We start from the raw sequence: 15,763 nt of genomic DNA on the forward strand, positions 1-15,763 counted from the left end.
CCCCCCCAACTCTTCCCCCCCGCTCTTCCCCATTTTTTTTAAGTGACAATAAAATCACCAAAAGGCTGCAGATCTGCTAAGACCTGGTGCCTGTTATAAACTGTAGAAGTCTTCAAGAGCTTTGACAATGGTAACTCTATCTCCTCAAAAGCACTTCTATTTCTTTCTTCCTTCCTCAAAAGCCAAGAATTGAGGGGAAAAAACAACCATTTTTTTTTTCTATCTGTACAAGCATCATTCCTGTACCAGACATAACCCAAGTGATGCGGATAACCACAATTCCCATGCTTAAATGTAGAACTTATCTCCATCTAGGTTTTTTTTTTTTTTTTGAAAGATTATCTCCATCTAGTTAGTCCTTTGGATAACTTACACCTCGCCTTTTTCAGAAATAGCTGCAGTGTGGTACTCCCCGCATGACACTTGGGTAATCTTCACAAGCTCAGGAGCTTCATCAAGGAACTTTGCATATGCACTTATCATACGAGCCCTCTGTAATCCTTCACAAGTAATGCCTCTGCCAAGCTGACCATACTCATTATAGCCTGGTTTATCAGAACAGTGATAAATATTGATTAATATGTGGCAGGAAACTGGCATGAGTTTTTAAGTTTCCTTCCCTAGATCTACGTTCTGTCTAGAATGAAGTGCATAGGCACAAAAACTTTTTCCAGTAAAGTATTAATACGTTTGCAAATTGTACTTAGGAAATCAATTATAATAAAGTGAAGTTCTAAGCCTTACCCCAAGCTTGTAGGAGGCCTTCCTCTGATAGAGCAACTGCATGAGCTGCTCCGCAGGACACTTGACGGATGACCTGTGATAAACAAAATGCATATTAATCTCATAGAATAAAGCATTCAACAAACAGTTACAGAGCATCTGATCCTTAAATATCTCATAAAAAAAAAGATCTTCGGCTATAAATCATAATCAAAATGTATATGGAAAAAGATCACTCAAAACAAATAACAATGAATTTAGGAAAATTCAATGAGAGACAATTATAAAGGATGAGGAAAGATTAGGCCATTTAGAAATCCCTAAAGTGGAAAATTTGAATGACACAGCTACAAGCTACAATATATTTGATTCAAACGGAGACGAGGAAAAAATGCAAGCTGCATTTTACAGAACTCAATTAAAGTTAATCAAGGCGTAATACAGTTGGATCTTTTTTCTCTTATAATTGTGCATTTGCGTTTACAACCAGGGTAGGGATGAGACACAATATTATAGTAGAGCTACTTAGGGTTCTACAATCTGAAAAAGGCAGCTATGTATTATAATAATACGTAGATACAAATGCCAGAAAACAAGTTTGGTATCAAAGTTGTGTTTCTCCATTTGTGGTTAATTAACAGATTGACTAGAGCAACAACTTGTCGGCCTGAAAATGGGCTGAAACAGTCAGCTTATTTCTCTCCTAGGTCATGAGCTAGACAACATGTTGATATAGCGGCATGTCGATATAGCTAAAACACCCTAGAGAATTTTTGAAACTGCAAAAATCTCCTACACGTTAGGCGTGTCATATCCAAGCAAAGCAATCCTCACCACATTCATTTAAGAAGCAGATGGCTGGAATCTCCAATTTGGTTTTGAGTAAAAACTGAGGCAGGAGAAGAATAATGTCTAAAAGCGGTTAGCAAGGAAGAAACCATGCATTTTGTGTCCTTTTTCCTTGCCTTTGACAGATTTTTTTTTTTTAAGAGCCTCGAAATTTGTTTATAGGAACATCAAGAGTAAAAGAAAGGATCATAAAAAGTAACAAAATATAGGCCCAAATAATCTTAACAAAAATTCTCCACTTGCTTTGGGTTATGGAATTAGCTAAACAAGTTGATTAGTTACTAATATCACGAGTTGAAGACAATACCATGTTAGGGGTGAAGGCACCCCAAAATAAATGAGGTAAATTTGATCCCTGTAATCAGAAGTGGAAACCAATTAGAAAGAGAGATTAATATCAGTTAAAAACTAAAAAGCACCAATGATTCTATTGATATAAATTGCACCACCTGATTTTGCCCCCAAACCCAGAGTCTACTTCTTGATATGGTTCCATCATTTTCCCGAGGCCCTGCAATAGCAGCAGTGCAATGTGCCCCACAAGATACATATTTAACAAACTCTGTTTGTAATTGCTTTACTTTCTTAGGATATTTCCTCCCCTCCTCAGTGCCATCTCCCAGTTGACCAAACTCATTAGCACCTGACCAGATGCATCAAAATATGATTCCATTATTTTTTCGACATGAACAGACAAAAACAACAATAACAGCCACATCCCTTAGCAAAGACAAAATTATATTTCTTTCAATTTGTAAACAGTAGCACACCACCTTCACGCATTCACTTATCAAAACAATCTACATCAATGACAGAATGCCCTGTATGGCTATGCACACTAAAGATAAATTCTCATCAACAAGGAGATGGGCTTCAACCCAATTAATCTATCAACAGTACAATTCAAACCATAAAAATGACTGAATCACATCACAGGAACTAAACAATACAAAAAGATGCATCATTGTCAAGGTCCTCAACAAATGCCAGCCATCACAATAGAAGGCAATGGCAGATCAATGCAATTACAGCAAAACCACGATACACATTTTATCTTCAAACTTTAATGACAAAGGGAAATGTGAAAGGAACAAGCTCAAGGTGAAAAGTAACCAATTGAACCAAAACCAACAGAATCAGATGAAATTAACCAACCAATACAACAAACATAACATTCTCAAATACCATCCACAATTTATAGCCATCAACAACAGAACTAAAATGGCAAGACAAATAACAAGAAAACACATGATCTTCAAACTTGAAAAATAACAACAAATAAAAGAGAAAAAGATAGCTCATTTGAGTAATAGAAACAAACCCCAAGTGAATAATGACCCATCTGAGGCCACAGCCGCAGTATGCTCACGGCCACAAGCAAAATCCAACCAGTGGGCATTAGCGCCAGCTGGACACCCAAAAAGATCTGGAGGTAGCTGTTTAGGGATCCTCAGTTGTTGCTCTTTCCCTTTCCGACCAGTCTGGCCACTATAATTATATCCCCACACATAAATTGCACTCTTTGTTGGAATATTCACAGAACGGGCCCTTGTTTCCCCAATAATTGCAACAATATCCATCTATTTACAAACAAATATACACATAAAAAATGAGATCAAGTTCACAACATTTCTTGAAAATTCGAGGTTTTGCAATGATTAAGGAAGAATCGTAAGGGTTGTCTCTAGCAATGTATCTCGTTTATGTAATTTCATACAAATTTTATAAAACCCAGACGAAAATTATAGGATCTTTTTCAATCGATAAGGTGAAGATTCATGATATAACTTGTGTTTGGTGGGTGGGAAATGGAGGAAAGGAAAGGAAAGTTTTCAAAAGCAAACTCTGTTCTTTTTTTTTAACTGTTTTATCGAAAAATCTACCAAAAAAATGCATACATAAATATACTGAGATTAAATGACAACATGTGTTGAAAATTTAAGGTCTTAGCAATGATTAAGGAAGATTTATATGGTTGTTCTAACTAAGTCGTACACTTAATGTAATTTCAGAGAAATTCAACAAAAACCCAGATGAAGGGTCAAGTGTTTTTGAGTTAACATGGTGAAGATTCATGACATTATATGTGTTTGGTTGACAAAGAAAATGGAGGAAAGGAATGGAAACTTCAAACATAAATTTTTCTTTTTTCGAATCAGTTTTTCATTTTATAATAATCGGAAAATGCATTCATTGAATTCAAAAACAGAAAAGAAAAATAGTTGGAGAAAAATTAAAGAACGTACCTGAATTTTGAGGATGAAATTAGGATCGAATTTCTTCGAGACAATAAAAATAGAAATAACTGAGATTTTATTTCAAGAGAAGACAAAGGCAGAGACACAGGTTCTGTTTCCTTTTGATTTACAAGCGTTGGTGTTCCAGAAACTTGGGAGTCGGATCAGATGGAGTCGGGTCGAGTTTAAGAATTAAAAAAGACCCGAATCTTCTAGACCAAAGCAAACGTCTAGCAAAAAATCTGGGATATGCCTTACGTCAGCACCGGTAATCTTCTAGATGCATGAAACCGTATATAAATGTGATTTTCTTTTTTTACTTTTTTTTAATTTAAATCAATGCTATCATTCCTTTTTGAAGAATCAATACTTTATAAAATTAATATTTAAAATGTATTTTATATTAATATTTTAATATTTTTAAATATATATTTTAAAATTAAAATTAAATAAAAATAATTATTTATTAATAATAATAATATTACAGACCAAGTTCAAGTAAAAAAAATTTGACTCGAGTTCAGCTTGCAGATCAATCTAATTAGATTTTATACTCTATACATACAGACCAAGCATATAAAATTTTATACTCTATAAGATATTCTTAATTAATGTACAATTAAAAAATAATGAGATTGACTTAAAAATTTATATGTATAATAAATATTAAACTATTATTAAATCTGATGGTTGGATTTTTAAAATATTATTTTTACCAAAGCTTATAAAAAAAAGTTTCAAACTTATTAATTTTATATCAATGTTACTTAATCCCTTATTTTCATTTTTTTTCCTTTTAAAAAAATTAATCACATAATTTACATTTTGCACATGAATATATTACTAAAAAACTAATATTAAAGTTGGCTATGGTCAATTGTGTTGGTGTGTTCTTTTTTCTTTTTTTTTTATGATATATAAAAATTTAAAATCTTTTTTATATATGCAACCAAACAATGAGTACAGAAGTGGAAAAGTCTTTGTCTTGGTGGTAGGTGATAATATTTAAAGGTGACACTTTGACCAATCAAAAAGTCCAACATTATCTTATATATAAACTCCATTCTTCTGTCCAATTTGCATTTTCCAGCATCCCATGCGTTTAGTTGGTGTTCAGAAGAGTCTCAGTTTCCTTTTCCAGGTAACCGTTTTTTCTCTTACAGAACAAAATCCCAGTTCCCACTGTCTCATTCTTATTATCTAATTATGTTTCTATCCCTTAGATCATTTCATTGCTTCATTCTTTTTTCTGATACCCTTTTATTGATATTTACCATAACTGTGATCAAGTTGTAATTTTTTTATTACAAACTAGAACACTTGGGCTTTGAAGGATTCAGTTTGTTTGCAAATGTAACTCATAAAGCAAACCCAAAATTGCAAATTTGATATTCACTATGAAAGTTCCTTTTTCTTGGATATGGGAGTAGAAGTGGAAAAGGTTGATCATAAGTAAATTTTGTAAGGTTTGTATATGAAAATTCCTATTTGACAGAGTTTGGTATTTGATTTGTCTTAATTGCCTAGCTTCACAGTATTTAAGATGCAATTCATAAGGATTATAGTATTTTATTTCTTAATTTTGTTGTTAAGCATTGTTTGTAATGTGTCAGATTCGATATGGGATGTAAAAAGTTGTTGGCTTTTAAGCAGTGCAGCCTTTTACCTAATGAGATTTCAATAGGTGAAAGTGTAGATCTATTTATATCTGATTTAGGTCTTCTTTTATATTTTTCTTCTTTAGCTCCCTCCTTTCATTTGAATATCCTCAAACTTAAGATCTGCAAATGATCTAAGCTATACATTTGGGAGAAGAGGAGCATCAAGTTTTTATGGTAATGCTTGATGTCTCTCATTTCCTGAACAATTGAGGTGCATTAGACACTGAGGATGAGAACAGTTGGGAAGAGAATAAAGGAGGAGGGCAGATAAGGTTTAAAAAGAGGGATCCAGGAAGTACGGCACATTTTCTTGAAAAAAATATTCATTGCCAGAATAAAATGGATAAGGATTTTATGAACAGTTAACAAGAGGTCTAAATTATATGAGATCTGATATCTACGCGCCAGGGAGACTAAATGGAGTTTCCTGATTAAGTTTATGTAACAGTCCTTGAATACAAAAGTTTGGATAGTTGGAGGGATGTGTGGAGGTGATAGTTATACATACATGATTGCATATAAGCTTATAATTGATTCTTTGGAAAAATTTCCAAAGGAGATTCTTTAGCTTCTTCTTCTTTTTCTTTTTTGGCTGATTTGGAGCTTTCCCTGCTATGTTTATGCAGAAAGACAGTAGACACGGGAGGATAATGGCTCAGTCATCCGGTAGTAACACTGGAAAGAAGCTTATTCGAATTGATGTCAGTTCAGACAGCGTTTGCCCATGGTGCTTTGTGGGCAAAAGAAACCTGGACAAAGCAATTGCTGCATCCAAGGATCAATTTGATTTTGAGGTCTCTCACATGAATGCACAGACATTAGCACTTGCATGATGCAATGTTCTCATTTATAACTGTTCTTTTCAGATAAAATGGCATCCATTTTTTCTTGATCCTTCTGCACCTAAGGAAGGAGTCAACAAGAGAGAATTCTATGAGAGGAAGTTTGGATCTCGAGCTCAAGGAATTTTAGCTCGAATGACGGAGGTCTTACTATCACTATTATGCTTTGAACTTCCTATTCTTATAGATTGATTTGCCTTCCTTCGAATTTGCTGCTAACTGCCTGACTCATTGTGGCCGCTCCTAAAATTGCAGATTTTTAGGAATCTTGGATTGGAATATGACATGTCTGGGCTCACGTATGTTTTTATGACTTATTTTTTCATCCTTTTGTGTAATGAGAGACAAGCTTTCAAGGGGCAGTGTCAATAGATATACCCCTAATATTGACTTGGATATGTACAGGGGAAACACTCTAGACAGCCACAGGCTGATATATTTTGCTGGAAAACAAGATCTTGATAAGCAACATAATCTTGTGGAGGAGCTTTTTCTAGGGTACTTCACCCGGGGGAAATACATTGGTGATCGGTATGTGTAGTTCATGCTTAAAAGCTACCAAAAAGGTTCAGTCTTTGGTTGATTTTGAATATTCTTCATGATTTTTCTCTACACTTGGGGTACATGATTGAAAATTTTCTTGAAATGTTTCAATATGCCATGTTCTCATCATCCAACCCATCTAAGCTCCTGCCTGCTTTCAAGGCAGGCCTTCTGGTATGACATTTTGTTCTCCCTAGGCACTAGGAAATGGAAAATATTATTAGAAATCAGGGGAGGGATTGACCAACCATTGATTTTCCATTTCATGCATTTAACGTGTAGTGCAACTAAATTGTTACCAGAAACCAATATAACAATGACGACAACTCAGTCTCTATATCTCTCAGACAATTGCAAATATACAAGGTATGTTGCCGTATAACATGATCAATGTGGCTGACTGTCATTCTTATCATGGGTGGTTTATAAGTTATGTGATTCATTGAATGTTGCATTCCGCCCTTGAGATTGGGTGAAGCATGGAGAATAAAACTCGGAAGTGAAACAAGCTTGTTACAATATCCTTCTTGTGGTCTCATTCATTTATGAATAAAATTGATTATACTTGTGCATCTTTGCATTACCAATTGATTGCCTCTAACAATGCAATTGGACACAGGGAGTTTCTTCTGGAATCTGCTAGGAAGGTTGGAGTTGAAGGAGCAGCAGAGTTCCTTGAAAACCCTAATAACGGACTCAAGGAGGTCTGCTCCGTTATACAACTTTGGTTATACTATCGCTCTCATTTCTAGGATTCCATGGTACATTCCTTCTGATATATTTTATAGCTAACTGAGGTTGCTTTTTCTGAGTCAATGAAGGTTAATGAGGAGCTGGAGAAGTACTCGGCAAACATTTCTGGAGTCCCAAATTACATGGTAGGTGAAAAAAATTCACATCTTTTAGCTTAATTTTTTGGATTGATAGAGCATTGAGTTCCATTGATTAAAAACGGTTCTCTTGGCAGATAAACGGAAAGCACCAGTTGAGTGGTGGCCAACCACCTGAAGTGTTCATGAGAGCTTTTGAAGTGGCAGCAAAATGACACCTTGAATCTTATATCTTCAAGCTTTGTCACATGTTACAAAAGCAATAAGGTGGCTTTCTAACAAACTCAAATGCCATATTAGGTGTTTATGCTTATCTGTATCAGGAGTGTATTTTGGCAAAATACCAGTAGTCTTTGCGGTATCCAATAGTAGCTTATAAGTACATTCTCCCCCTTTCTGTTCTAAATCCTGCTACCATCTTTGACAATAAACACCTACAGTTGGCCAATACAACGTCCATGACATGCCAAAACAGTTAGTATATTTCGTAAACAGGTTGTCCCTGAACTTCAATGTTTTTGTAACTGATAAGTATAGATTGGCTGTAATAACAGTAAACTTGTTATATCAAACACCTCTTGTCAATTCTTTTCTTTTTCTTCTGTCTATTGATTGTATCCAATCCAGATAAGAAGAGGTCATGGCAAGTTTAAACTGAACTATAGCCTATAATCATCAAACACCTACTAAGTATTTGTCTAATCACAATAATACATGGAACAACAATAAAAAAAAAATCACAATGGTTCTGGAGGAATTATATGATTTATGGGATCATAGTCGTCAGCATATCTGCTGAACAAACATCTCCATTGAACTCTGGAATGCACTTAAGCATCTTCCTCTAGCTGATTTAGTGATACCGCAGTACTTAAAAGAAACAATGTCTTAATAAGTTATGAGCAGGCCATCTCTCTTCATTCCACATCTAGCTTCCCAAATAATAATTTTGTGCATTTGGTAGGAAGGAAAGGATACAATGCTTTCTCCCTTGCATTGTAGGCTAACTATTGGCCGCAAGATAACAAAACTGAGATTGAGGAGGCTCTTGAGTATTAAGGAATGACACGACCATATACTTCGTAAGCATACAAGTCAAATGCATGGTATAGAGTTCGTATAAAAGTTCATACTGCTCTTATGTAATCGCTTCCCTCTAATGAGTATGAACAATAATTGACAATGTCGTTTCTCTTTCAGTCACGTAAAAGCCTCCTACCATACATGAGAGTAACAAATTTATCAGGGGAACGACGGTCGGAGGCTAATATCGTGATGGGGAGCTGAACCTCTTAAAATCTTTCTTCCCTACCGTCTTATTTCCTACATTAATTTCATCCAGGCACAGAAAATAGTAAACATTTCAAAATAAAAAATGTAAAGAAATTATGGGATTCAACTTAGCTTCCTCAAATTCACACTTCTTCCCATTGACAAAAACTATTTTTAGAACTTTCATGAGATTTCCAACAATCATGCATGATTTTGCTTTTCCCCACTTAAAAGGGTTACAAAGAGAATGTACTTGCAATCTTTTTACAGAACATTTTTCATATTTACTGTATGTGACAATCACTTTATCCTGAAGTATTTACAAAGCACTCTACAAGTCTTTTTCGGTTCCTTGTCTTCTGTTATTGCTGGTTTTCATCCACAACAAAACCTTTCAAGCAAGATTAAGTCGTTTCATCGAACACCATAACCTAGAAATAAAGCGAACAAAACAAATACCAAGCTGAGATGAGAAAGATAAAGTAATAATGTAGACAAGCTATTTTCATTTTCATGTATAGTACTCTATATAAAGATTTAGATCATATGTCTAAGCATCTAGGCTAACAACTGGTAAATTCCCAAAAAAAAATAAGAAAAATATAAGAAAACCATACATATTCAGCAAATAAAATAACTGCAGCAGTTTCCAAAATTGATCTTTAAATTCCATATACTAGCAAACACAGTGTTTAATCATTTCCTGCCAGCTAATCAACTATATGGCATCAGAATTCACAGTCCTGACAAGCATTTAGAGAAGCAAGCGAAGAGGGAACTCAAAGACATCTCCAATCAGTCTCTTTTCATTATTTTGGAACTGAGATTATTTGACAAGTTGAGGAAAGAATTGGGAAGTCAGGAGGAAATATTATCAGGCTTGACAGCAATCTTGCTGTCTGCCCTTAACATGAATGCTAATGACCGATTGCTTTCCCAATTCAGAGTCCAATAATCTCTGAAACACCTAGTATATCTACATTATCAATATCCACTTAACTACTAATAATTCTTCCAATTCATTTTTTGTTACCACAGATTTCTCTTTTGCTGCTAGTAAACATGCAACTCAAAGAATACCAGTTTAAACCATAATGCCCACCAAGCGTATAATTTTTTTGAGCATAAAATGCATATACCTCTTTACAAAGTTGGTTTCTGGCTGAAAATGGGAGATATCAATCAGCACAAAAAACAGATATAAAGAATAATAAACCAAAAAGAATGAGCAGAAAACTAGAACCCGTGACAAAATACTTGTTAGACCTAAAAAGTTCAAGATGGTGGTGTTTGGATAAGCACCCTATAAATTGTTGGTAGTAAGATGGATGACAAACTCATTTTACTATCAACAAGTCATTTGTTATTGTCTTGTTTTCATCTTTTATTTTGTTTATTTCTACTTATTTCTGACTAATTTTTCCATGAACCCATCTTCTGACCAAAGAGGAGTAGTGGAAAGACACTTCAGGGATAAGTTAGATTATCACTTGAAAAGTATACCAAAAGGAAAACTTAGTTAAGAAAAAGTTTTTTCCTCATTTTTGCCTAACCATTGAAACAAGATAGGAATTTCATTTTCTGAATTTTTCTTTGCAGTTAATTTGTCCAATTAGTTTTTCTTTCCATCACTTTTTGTTAAAACCAAACAAAGAGTAGCTATTTCATCAAAGAAAAGAAGAAATGATGTAGTCAATAAATATCTAAATATTTCTAAACCATTAAAAGAGACTCATTGAAAAGCTACATATACTAAAATGATAAACAACCAATAAAAAACATATGAACTCACATTGGTTATACAGATTTTTAGCAAAAAAAAAAAACATTGGTTATACAGATATTAATTAAAAAATTAAGAACTTCGAAAAGATATCAAATTCAAATTAAAAGCTAATGCTTGTAAACCTTGAACATCCTAGTAAATTGGAAGTCTAAAAAGAAAAGAAATAACTGATCAAGCAGGTAAAATGTAAGTACCGTGCCTCTTGATGGATTATTACCACGAAGATGAAAAAGTTGACTAGTGCAAAAAGGTTACCTTTCCACAGACAGGACAGTTTTCACTTCTCTCCATCCACTCATAAATGCAACCAAGATGGAAATGGTGGGAACATTTTGTTACTATCTTGGGATTCTCCGGAGTATATTCTGCACATAAATGATAGCGATAAGTTTAAAAGCAAGATAATTTATCTATTAAGAGCCTAAACTCATATGAGTTTTTTCATATAATTTAGCAGTGATTCTTTCTACAGTAAATGACGTAATACAAAACTATGGATTGATTGTAAATTCCCCAATTAAATCAAGGTTGCTTAATTGTCAATCACTACAATCAGGGCCCAACTAATGGTGAAAGCAAGCATCCAGGTTAGAGAAGCAAGATATAGCAGAAATTTAGTATTTCAATGCATCCCTCCTTCCTAAGTAATAGAAAAGCTTGGCCTCTTCATTAAGTCCTTGAGGAAACCTTCTTGTTTGGGAAAGAGTAATAGACAAGTCAATTCTGGCGTGCATTTAACTTTGATTACATGAAAAGTGGGAGACTCTAATTGATATTGTTGAGTCCTAAAAACTTCCAAAGGCAGAGGAACACAGCCCTATTATTCTTCACCAATTTTAAGGCAACAATCGTCCACAATTTTTTATTTTAAAAAAAATTATACGTTAGGTTCAAACAAACATGAATACCAAAAATGCACACAACCCCACACATGCATACAAATGAAAGATGTTGGAGTTTTGACCAATGGGCCTGATAATTAAATTACTTTTCTGACAGGTTATAAGCAAGGAATAGACAAGTGGTTAAGAGTCCAAACTAGGATTGGTGCATGGCAAGAAATGCGAGTTGACCAGCATTACATCATCATAGCAAATTAGCAATGATCTTCAGTAACAAAATTTCACAGCATAGTCTAATAGCTACAACACCATTAAAACTTGTCAAGAAAGATTACCTTCAAGACAAGTTGGACAGACATCCTCCTCTTCTGTTGATGAATAGATGTACCCAATTCCAACTGGTGCTTTTGCTGATGAGAGTTTTTGTGAGGATTTGGAATGCTGCTCTTTTGAGCCTTCTTCACAACCTTTCCATTTGTCTCCTGTACTCAAAGATTCTGAATCTGCATCATCTTCACCTCTTAAAGGCTCTGATTCCTCTTGTGAATGACTTGAACCCTTCTCACGCCGTGAAACAAGACCATCACGTTGTAAGATGAAATATCTGGTGTCAGCATCATAAGGCAAGGGCCTTGGAGGAGAGCGGTACATGTCAGAAAGTGAGTTGTCTAGTGATGCAGAAGAGTTCATAGATGCCGTCCCCTGAATGGATGAAGGGACAGAATGCACTTCCCCTCTTCGGAATAATGTGGTATACTACAATTATTGTGACAAAGGAAAAAAAGAAGCATGAGAAAGCTGGAACTCCATAAATGAAATTATTGAAGATTACTTTTTCTGATAAATGCTGAAATATGTAAGACCAAAACCTCTTCAAATTAACTTCCTCATCCCTAATATTAATTTAACACATGCTTCTTTTTGTACACAACCAACCACTAATTTTATAGATTTGGTTAGTGTTTAATGGTCCACAATTGACTTTAGTAGATATATATTCACCTAGAAGCCAATATAGGTAAATGCTGAGGGAATTTTCTAAATTGAGAACTCAGGTGTGGACATAGTAAGAAGTTTTCCTAGAACCCATTAAGAGCATTCATTAAACAAAAAAGCTTTTAGACACTGACAGGTTAATTGCCTTATTCCAACTGAATGTATAAGCAGGCAAGTAGCTTCTAACAGCCCCAAACAGATCATATGAACATGAGGGATTTTTTTTCCTGACTTAGAAAAAGTTCACCAAGGACATTGCTTGCATTAATAGTAGAGATAATCTTTAGCACATTACAATGCTCTAGACAAATTTATTGTGAAAAGATTCGCTTATGGCACCCACATGTGCCAAAGAACGAAAAGATAAGAGAGTTAAAATTTCCAATGACAGGCCTAATTTTTGACAACATAAAAGAGCAACAAAAGAAATACTCAATCGAACTACCATGTTTACAACCTCAAGTGAGACATGAAAATAATGTGATATGAAGAAACAATACTAGATTCCAAAACAATGCTTATTAACAGGAATCATAAAACATACCACGTGTAGGAAATTCTGAACGAAGCAACTGAGGCACATGCAGTTCCTATATACATTACTGTTTGGATTCACATAGTCCTCAAAATCCTCAGCGTGCAAGCAGCAACAAACAGAACCCATAATGTTAACTTGAACTTTCCCCTTCAGTTAAAACTCTCCACACAATCTCATCAATAAAGCTCAACCATTCAAATCATGCAAATGCATGAAGAACAAAGGTCTTGTTGCTAAGGAAAAAAAATAGACAATGAGAGAGGACGCTAAGCTCGCAGAAGTCTCACCACCCCCACGAACCAGTACCCCCTCTCTCTTCTATATATACAATGTGGAATGCCCTTGTATAACTTAGCTAAATAGCTATTTCTTCAGCTATAAAATTAAAAACAAAAAATGTAAGTCAATTTTGTGGATAACATAAACCAAATTGAGCCAACAAAACAATCTTCATAGCAAGTTGGTAACCTCAATTAACCAATGCCTATTTCAAAATGCCACTAGTAAAAAACCAATGAACTTCCCCTTTCAGGTAAAAAAAAATTCCTTTAAAAGAATTGCTTGTCCAATTTTCCTTGTTTTTTTCTTATGAAAGTGACCATCGTTTTACGCCTTTGCTCATAATTAGCGAAAGGGTTTTTCAGTTAATAGGAAGAATTTAAAATATCAACAAGAAAATCAAGAATCAGTTTGGGTACCACAGATTACAGCTAAATTCTCTCTTGAATTCAACCCAAAAAAAAAAAGAATATAACTAAACCATCAAAAATCAACACCCAAAAACCCATCAAAAATCACAAGATCAACCCAGAAACAAGCATGGATCAATCCAAAAAAATCCCCAATTTAAATTATCCCAAATAAAAAAAAGTAACTTTAAAGCACAGAATTTGGTTCAAAACACCCATGGACTGAAAAAATGAAAAATACACAATTTAGATAATCCCAATAAAAAGAAATCAATTAAAACATCTTAAAGTGATAAAAAAAATAAAATAGTTACCTTGACGGAAATTGAGCTGAGAGAAGTGTAAAGAGAGAGAAATTTTATTGGGTTTTTTTTATTTTTCTGAGAGGGAAAAGAGAAGGAGAGGGACAGGGAAGCTAAGAGAGCTCCGATTTTTAGAAAATCTAAATTAAAAAAGAAAAAAGGAAAAAGAGTTCAGTGTTGGTTTTGAAGTTTTATTCGGCGAGAAAAGCTATGAAAGCCCGGAAATAAAGCGAAAGAGGCTTCCTTTCCCTCTTTTGTCTGCTTTGTTTTCCTTGGTGTTAGTGGAGGATGATGCTGGCTGCTTGCTAATTCATCGTAATAAAATAAAATATTATTATTGTGTTATTTATTTTGTAAACTTATTAAGAAGTATTATTACAAAAAGACTTAGGTCAATAATTTGTCATCCGTATAATATTTTAAAAACAATTAAATTATTTTTAAATTTTATTATTTTTAATTAAGTTTTTATATTTTTATTTTTAATTTAATAAATCAATATAATTAATTTTCATTTGATATAAAATAATAAATAAAATTTTAATTAATATAATTAATTAACTATTAATTATAAAAATTTATTTGATCTAAAATAAAAAATATTAATATTTGATGCACTCGTTCATCAAAATCTGACACCCCATTAATGAAGTAAAATAAAAAATTTTAAAAAATTAAAAATTAAATATTAAAAAATTTATAATAATTAATTACACAAAAAAATATTTTCACTTTTTTATTTCTCTCATATATTCTTTTTCTTATTTTTATCTTTTATCACTCTTCAACTCCATCATCTTCTTCTCCTCTTTTACCTTTAAAATTAAATTTTGTAAAATTCTACAACTCTAAGAGCAATTTTTAGATTCTTTTCTTATTTTTTTAAATTCTATTCTTATTCTTTTCTAAAGAGATTGAGAAAACATATTTTAAAAAAATGAGAGAACAATATTTAAATATATAAATCTTATAAGCAAAATTTGATTAAATTAACAATTTTATTTTTAATTAACAGGATTAAGTCAAATATTGTTATCACACCTTCCTTTCTCGTGATGTTTCATTCACGTAGTTGATTTTAACACCCTTCTAAAATGGTTAGTAACATTCCATCAAATATAACTAATTTTCATTTAAAATCTTAAAAACGCGAGGTTTAGTTAAAAATTAAAATGTTTATATAACATATCATATGAATAATGATTTTGATTTAAATACCGAGAAAACATTTGATTTAGTTTAAGTTTAAATTTATTAGTATTTTGAGTTTTAGTGAAATGGTAAAGTAACACCTTAAAAGAATTTTGGTTTTGATAGGAATTTAGAGTTTTATGCGCGCATTCTAATAAGATTTAGAAAAAAAAACCTAATGCCTGTGGAAAACGAACAATTTTAGACTTAATTTGTTATTTATAAGAAAAAATTGTTGACTAAATAAAATTATACTAATAAGATTTATTTATTTGAATCTTGTTTTCTCAATTTCTACAAAATAAGAAAAGAATCTAAAAATTATTCTTGAAGTTACAAAATTTTGAAAAACCTAATTTTAATGGAAAAAGAAGATGATGGAATTAGAAAGAAATAGAAAAGAGGAAAAAAAGAAAAAGAATAGTTGAGAAAGATTGAAAAGTTAAATTATTTTATTTTTTA

General features: G+C 33.1%; 3 protein-coding genes across 4 annotated transcripts in view; 1 reads left to right on the plus strand and 2 right to left on the minus strand.

Annotated features, from left to right (window-relative positions):
• The window catches only part of LOC18601758 (ultraviolet-B receptor UVR8), a 6,187-nt gene extending 2,204 nt beyond the window's left edge, over positions 1 to 3,983 (minus strand). Inside the window, exons 1-6 of the mRNA XM_018120310.1 lie at positions 3,819 to 3,983; positions 2,894 to 3,152; positions 2,022 to 2,215; positions 1,880 to 1,927; positions 745 to 817; positions 374 to 545 (exon numbers count right to left, since the gene is read on the minus strand). Of these exons, the coding sequence (XP_017975799.1) occupies positions 374 to 545; positions 745 to 817; positions 1,880 to 1,927; positions 2,022 to 2,215; positions 2,894 to 3,152 (746 nt within the window). The 5' untranslated portion in view covers positions 3,819 to 3,983. The remainder of the gene's footprint in view (positions 1 to 373; positions 546 to 744; positions 818 to 1,879; positions 1,928 to 2,021; positions 2,216 to 2,893; positions 3,153 to 3,818) is intronic.
• Positions 4,853 to 8,279, plus strand: LOC18601759 (uncharacterized protein YwbO). 2 transcript variants are annotated; one of them, XM_007032811.2, is made up of 8 exons: positions 4,853 to 4,950; positions 6,097 to 6,264; positions 6,337 to 6,456; positions 6,568 to 6,611; positions 6,718 to 6,843; positions 7,475 to 7,559; positions 7,677 to 7,733; positions 7,823 to 8,279. In XM_007032811.2, the coding sequence occupies exons 1-8, from the start codon at positions 4,906 to 4,908 to the stop codon at positions 7,898 to 7,900; spliced, it is 723 nt and encodes a 240-aa protein (XP_007032873.1). In that variant the 5' UTR covers positions 4,853 to 4,905; the 3' UTR covers positions 7,901 to 8,279. The 2 variants fall into 2 exon arrangements, with proteins under 2 accessions (XP_007032873.1, XP_007032874.1); XM_007032812.2 differs by lacking the exon at positions 4,853 to 4,950 and adding an exon at positions 5,125 to 5,275.
• Positions 9,078 to 14,401, minus strand: LOC18601761 (E3 ubiquitin-protein ligase At3g02290). Its single transcript, XM_007032814.2, has 5 exons — positions 14,123 to 14,401; positions 13,126 to 13,494; positions 11,921 to 12,341; positions 10,999 to 11,108; positions 9,078 to 9,388 (listed from the first exon to the last, which is right to left on the minus strand). Exons 2-5 carry the CDS (start codon positions 13,243 to 13,245, stop codon positions 9,362 to 9,364), a joined length of 678 nt encoding a protein of 225 aa, XP_007032876.1. The 5' UTR covers positions 13,246 to 13,494; positions 14,123 to 14,401; the 3' UTR covers positions 9,078 to 9,361.

This window comes from Theobroma cacao, chromosome 4 (assembly GCF_000208745.1).
Source record: "Theobroma cacao cultivar B97-61/B2 chromosome 4, Criollo_cocoa_genome_V2, whole genome shotgun sequence".
Classification (NCBI taxonomy): domain Eukaryota; kingdom Viridiplantae; phylum Streptophyta; class Magnoliopsida; order Malvales; family Malvaceae; genus Theobroma; species Theobroma cacao.